This window comes from Eurypyga helias, unplaced genomic scaffold (assembly GCF_000690775.1).
Source record: "Eurypyga helias isolate BGI_N326 unplaced genomic scaffold, ASM69077v1 scaffold27852, whole genome shotgun sequence".
NCBI lineage: Eukaryota > Metazoa > Chordata > Aves > Eurypygiformes > Eurypygidae > Eurypyga > Eurypyga helias.
Window position 1 is genome coordinate 43,654 of NW_010235690.1, and position 6,070 is coordinate 49,723.

Consider the following 6,070-nt stretch of genomic DNA (forward strand, 5'->3'; position numbering starts at 1 on the left):
CGTTATCTAGAGGAATAGTGCTAGTGTCTGGTACTAGTGAAAACACAAATCCCTGGATCTGCCAAATCCCAGTAACACACCTCAGCCTTAAACAGGCAGCCAGCACGGCTGACTGTAACCAGTATGGAAACACAGGGCCTTGGAGATTCTCCCAAAGCTTTTAAAAGCAGATGGGACTAACAGAAGAAATCTCTAGGCTAGCTAAGCAGTTTAGCTCTTTTTTTCCTCCTGGTAATGACACGTGTAAAGCAGAATCTTGACTTACACATTTGTACCAAAACAAGTTTTATTTACAGCTTAACTAATTGTGGTTTTTTTTTTTTTTTGAACATTAAAAGAATTTGACAGCTACAGCAAGGCAAGTCCACTTGTAGCTCAGTAGTTTACAATATTGCCACCTGCAGTTAGGACTTAGAAGCTGCCAAAGCCTGTTACATAGCAATTTCCAACTACACGTTACACACTCCAGGTTTGTGCTAGCGACACGCTTGCATTTTAAAGGAAACTCCAGTCTGAAGGCTGTTCTGCATGCTTCTTCCTTGTCACATGCTGCATCAAAGGTTTACACCAAAGCACAAGTTACCTCCGATTGCAGCTTTCCCCAGTTTGCCTTCCTGATCATGCTGCAGGCTTGGCTTTTGCCAGAATCGGGACTTTGCCCAAGCTAGACAAACTCCCAAAGTCTCAACATCCTTGGTTATAGCCCCTTCCAAGAGGCTCAAATCAAGGACAAAAAGGTATCTTTGGAAAGGACAGTGCACCAGGAAACAGGCTGAGTTAAGATGCTCTCGCGTTAGCATCCTTGCTGAAACAGGAAGGATTACCGGGTTGTCAGGTGCCCTTTGGCGTATCTGGCTTTGATCCACACAGAACAGTGCTCCAGGCACCGAAGCTAACCACGCTCTGAAGGGACTCCCTATGGTGTTTCAGCAGACAAGAGAATCATCCTCTCCCATTCTGTACGAGCTACAAAGATTCACAATGAGAATGAAACCCTGGGTTTTGAGCGAGGGGAGTCTTTCACAGGTTAAGACTGTATGCAACCTACCCGCGGAGTGGTAGCGCTTCCAGCTCTGCTTTCCCGGGCTGCTGAAAAATAAGAGGGTGGTTGTAGGAAAGCAAGACTTCTTCCCTGCCTCATGTTGTAAGTGTTAAGCCAGAGGAGTGCTCCTGCTTACGTTTTTCAATATACACACAGAAACCCTTTCCCAAGGGGCTACGTTTAAAGTTGAATTTTGATGAATCTGAAGTGGAGTAAGATTTGAGAAATCTTGCTTGTAATTTCTATAAGCAATGGGGAAAAAACCCACCCCATTAATGGAAGTTTTGTTTTGCTCAAACAGAATTTATTGGATATGGCTCTTTCTCAAAGAAATTAACTGAATCAACTCAACGTAGGTGAGAAGAAAGGACTAAGTGCTTTGACTAGTCCAAGCTTTCCTCTTCCCTGCCTATCCTCAGTTCCAGGAGTGCTACTTCTAAAGATTTTGAAGAGGGTGTAGGAAAAACAAAGTTCTCTCACATGAGAGACTCCAGGAGCTCTAAGGTTACTCTCAGTAATCCAGTTACGCAGAGGCCTAGCTGATCGATTCCGTGAAGTTAAAGCACCCGCGACCTTTTATTTCTTTAAAAATAATAAAATGCATAAAAGTTGACTATAAAAACTTCAAAGCCAGTTACAAATACGACGGCTGCTGTAAGAAACAAAAGGATTGCCGTTCACGGCAGCATCATGATCTACGAGCAGCTTTCCATTTAGTCCCAGGCACCAGCGACCTGCCTTCAGGCCTCTCAGGTACTGGGATAGTCACCACCTCTTAAGCACATCTGCAGGGACAGGACATGCCTGGAAGGAAGAGCAGAGCTCATCAGTTGCTTTCCTTGCCCAGACAGATATGAACTCGTCACGTGTGCCCACTCCTTACGTCTTCTGCAAGACACCAGCAGAGCCCTTCTGCCCAGCTCGCTGGTCAGCAAGCCCAGGATAGCAATATCTTGGGCTCAACCTTAAAGGAAATAAAGTATTTCTTTTCCTGAATTAGAAGAATACAATCTATTCTAATCCCATTAGATATTACAAGTAAAAAAATTAGTGCTTAACTTCCATTCTGTAAATTAATGGAAGGAAGACACAAATTAGAAGAACTAAAGGTAGCAGTCCTAAATGTAACATTCTGTATTTACAGAGGGATGTCGACGTTCATCGAGTTTCATCTACAGGTTTTTGCACCGCTGCAAGCTTGTGCAAGACGAACCTAGAAAGAAAGGGAAACTAATCAGTACCCTAAGAGGCACTCTCATAGCCCACAACCACGTACACCTGAAGTAGAAGATGCTTTCAGTTTTGATAACATTGCCAATGGCTCTTTTTCCAGAGGCACTGGTTTACCCAGTCTGTATTAAACTGGGTGTGATGTAAAGCTACCCCTCTCCTTCCTGTCTCAGTTCACACTGCTTCATGACTACTGACATGAGCCAAAATACAAGACAAGGGGGGAAAAAAATATCAAGTTTCTCTTACAGCTCACCAGTCCAGTGACTAATGAGAGTGACAACGCTGCCTTACACCTTCAGGTCACCACAGACAAAAACACACGGACTTACCGATAGCTTCTTCATAATTCCTTGGGCCTCTGGATTTAGATGAAGAAGGTTCTTCTTGGTCAAATCATTTGCTGTTAAACGAATGCTCTGTGCAAAAAAAACAACCAAAACAATGAATCTTAGGTTTTCTGTCTGGTCAGCTGTTGTAGCCAGAAACAGCAAAAAAATTAAATTACAAAATAGAAGTAAATAAAATCCAAGCAAACTGAGAGACTACGCACTGGCAGAGAACAACATTCCGCTCATCTCATACCTTGCATCACATTAAGACATGACTGCCAGGAGAAGCTACTTTAAATGTTACATAAACGCACAGCAAAACATCATTCCACATTCTGTTTTGACCAGGCTTGAATAAGCAGCTCCTACATCTGACCAAAAAAATCTTTTAAGGTTCTTTCTGAGCTCACTCAATCCCCTGATAAACTGCAGTGGCACACCTAACGAGACACAAGCGGGTGAACTGAAACTCCTAAGGGCCCCAGGAGGTTACAAGCTGCTCTTCAGCACGCAGACCGCAGCCTCCCGTTTACCTCTCCTCCTCCGACGGGGACGGTAATGAAGATATCTGTGCCGTCAGCAAGGGGGCTGCCGTTGGCAGAGATGGTGTAAACACGCTCGTTCACGGAGGGTGTGCGCAAACCTGGCGTCTTGAAAATTCTGAAACAAAGAGTTACAGGTGAGGAATTTCACTGTTCAAAGACTTTGACTCAAAGTCTTTCAGCTCAGGTTCAAAGAACCACTAAGGGTTGTTTTGCAAATAGAGGACGTACATAAAGCAAACAGCAATGCACTCCCCCACCTAAGGGATTAACAGAGAAATTCAGCAGAATACAAACCTGGAATCAAATTTAGGTGTGATCATGGAGGTACCTCCCCGAGCACAGAAATCAACAGCTTTACCAGTAGCTGGAGTGATAAAGTTGTTTCTGCTTGATCTGTTAAAGGGGAATAAGCAGACATTTGCTCCTAAGAACACTTTTAACACATGTACAAGCACTCTCTTATCGAAGACTTGAACGAGGTTATCACCACCGAAAACCAGAGGTTCTTACTAATCAGGGGTAAACCCCAAAGCTAGGGACAGCTGGTCTGCACTGGAGAGGAAGTTGCCCATCTTTCATTGGGCATCAGACGGTCAATTTTTTCTTCTAGCATAGTACAGCTACATCAACCAGCCTACTACACCATACCCCATTCCATTTCAGAGTTATATGAGCACTATGTGTCTTTTCCCCACCTCTGAAATCCAGTGGAAGTGATATCCCCCATTACCTTTTACTCACACGCTTCACTCTCGCTGAAGGAGCCCTTCTGCTCCGGGACACCGGCGCTTTTTTAGTGGATGCCTTCACCTGCAACACACATCACTCACCAAATCAGTTACTTCACTCCCATGTGACAGCTCCGTCCACAGCAAACAGCTGCTGCTGCACAACACGTTTGGCTCAACAGGCTCCTTTTTTATGGCAGAAGAGTCCACAAACAAACACCACGCAAGCTTCCGGGACCCTCCCCTATAACTAGAACTTTCAAGGAAGTGAGAGCTGTTTTGAAGTCCCCCTCCAAGTATCCTGACAGCTATGTTATCATAGGCATCATCTCAATTTCTACCTTGGGAATAAAGTTATCATGAAGAACAGGGCCACGATGATGCTCAGAGGGCTAGAGCACCTATGCTACAGGGACAGGCTGAGAGAATTGGGCTTGTTCAGCCGGGAGAAGAGAAGGCTCCGGGGAGACCTTATAGCACCTTCCAGTGCCTGACGGGGCTACAAGGAAGCTGGGGGGGACTTTTTACAAGGGCCTGGAGTGACAGGACAAGGGGGAATGGGTTTAAATTGAAAGTGGGGGGGGTTAGATTAGATATCAGGAAGGAATTCTTCCCAGAGAGGGTGGGGAGGCACTGGGACAGGTTGCCCAGAGAAGCTGTGGATGCCCCATCCCTGGAAGTGTCCAAGGCCAGGCTGGATGAGGCTTGGAGCAACCTGGTCTAGTGGAAGGTGTCCCTGCCCATGGCAGGGGGGTTGGAACTAGATGATCTTTAAGGTCCTTTCCAACCCAAACTATTCTGTGATTCTATAACAGCTATTTACCTTTCCAGTTCTTGAATTAACATTTTCAGCTTCTAGGTCTGGTAGACATTGGTTATCTTGTTTTGCTCTCTTTGCTAGAGGAAGCAAAGGAGCCTCTGCTTCTTCTTCAATAGCTTCGATAGCCTGTTTGGTTTTTTCCACTAGAAAGAGAAAGTGTCATCTAAGTTCAAAGTAAATAATAACTTCAAATTATTAGGTAGCAGCAGGGGCAAACAGTAAACAGCTATAAGCATTTTTGGCAACAATTTGCTTCTGAACTCCAAATTCCAGTGTAATCCCAATGGTTGACAGAACACTATTTTGAGTGCTTTAATAAAATTAAGCAGAGCTAGTAGGGATAAAAGTAGGATTATTTTCCTGGTTTTAAACACACTGAGGGATGTAAGCATGAACTGAATTATTATTCACAGTATGTAAACCATGACATGCTTCCATCTCACTGAACTCATCACGAGACTTAAACCAAACTTACCTTTCCTGATTTTTAAAGGAGTCTGCATAACTTCTGCTGTTAACTTATTTATTTCTGTTATTTCCAGATCTGCCTAAAATGGAAAAACAGCCAGGACACCGTTAGGATTATGGGCAGTATATAGCACTGGTAAGTCAAAGTTATAGAGCAAATCCCTAATTATTTTACAGCAAGAACACCTCTGTTTTCTGTTGTGCTCAAGGTTATTCTGGAGGTGACAACAACACGTGAGGTCTGCATGCCAATCAGGAGACGAATATGCCTTATTTAGCAGCTCCAAGTATGCTTCACCTACACCCTGCTCTTCAATCCATTTAGAAATGCCCTAACTTATGGAAAAGTCTGTGTGCTATCAGGGATCTGGGAGTGAAATCAAGCAGGTAAGGAAAGACCAACAGGGAGCAGCACGAGCATGTACATCCTATATTGCACACAACAAACATCTCTTATAGTTGAGTCTTACAGCAGCATTTGTAAAAGCATTTATGTAACCTCTGCTATTGCAACACTCCTACAGACTCAAGAAACCCTCCATTTCCTACAGCAGTACAGAACAGCAACAGGAAAGCTGAATATTTATTCTAGAAACCTACCGTTGCTGCCTCTTCCAACACCTTTTTGCTTCCTCCTTTAGCTAAAAAGAAAACACTTTTTAAAAAAAAAAACTCGATACATATCTGAGACAGCCTGTACAGTATACATAGACATGCTTTACTATGGCACTGCTAGGGTGCAAAAAAATCAGTGCAAACCAGTTTTCTGGGCAGCCTCAGACAAAGAGAGCAGCGTTTCTGACCAGCCCATGGTCTGCCTGAGCGTGGGATTCATAGAAATAAGTCACAGAAAAATCACAGATGGTTTGGGTGGGAAGGGACCTTAAAGCCCACCCAGCCCCACC

At 44.1% G+C, this 6,070-nt stretch overlaps 1 protein-coding gene across 1 annotated transcript in view; it reads right to left on the bottom strand.

The window, feature by feature from the left end:
• Window positions 1-2,210: 2,210 nt before the first annotated feature.
• The window catches only part of CDCA8 (cell division cycle associated 8), a gene marked incomplete at its 5' end in the record, with an annotated part of 4,328 nt that continues 468 nt past the window's right edge, over window positions 2,211-6,070 (bottom strand). The window contains 8 exons of the mRNA XM_010146851.1: window positions 2,211-2,255; window positions 2,605-2,691; window positions 3,138-3,264; window positions 3,444-3,542; window positions 3,880-3,959; window positions 4,701-4,840; window positions 5,173-5,245; window positions 5,766-5,849. Of these exons, the coding sequence (XP_010145153.1) occupies window positions 2,211-2,255; window positions 2,605-2,691; window positions 3,138-3,264; window positions 3,444-3,542; window positions 3,880-3,959; window positions 4,701-4,840; window positions 5,173-5,245; window positions 5,766-5,849 (735 nt within the window). The remainder of the gene's footprint in view (window positions 2,256-2,604; window positions 2,692-3,137; window positions 3,265-3,443; window positions 3,543-3,879; window positions 3,960-4,700; window positions 4,841-5,172; window positions 5,246-5,765; window positions 5,850-6,070) is intronic.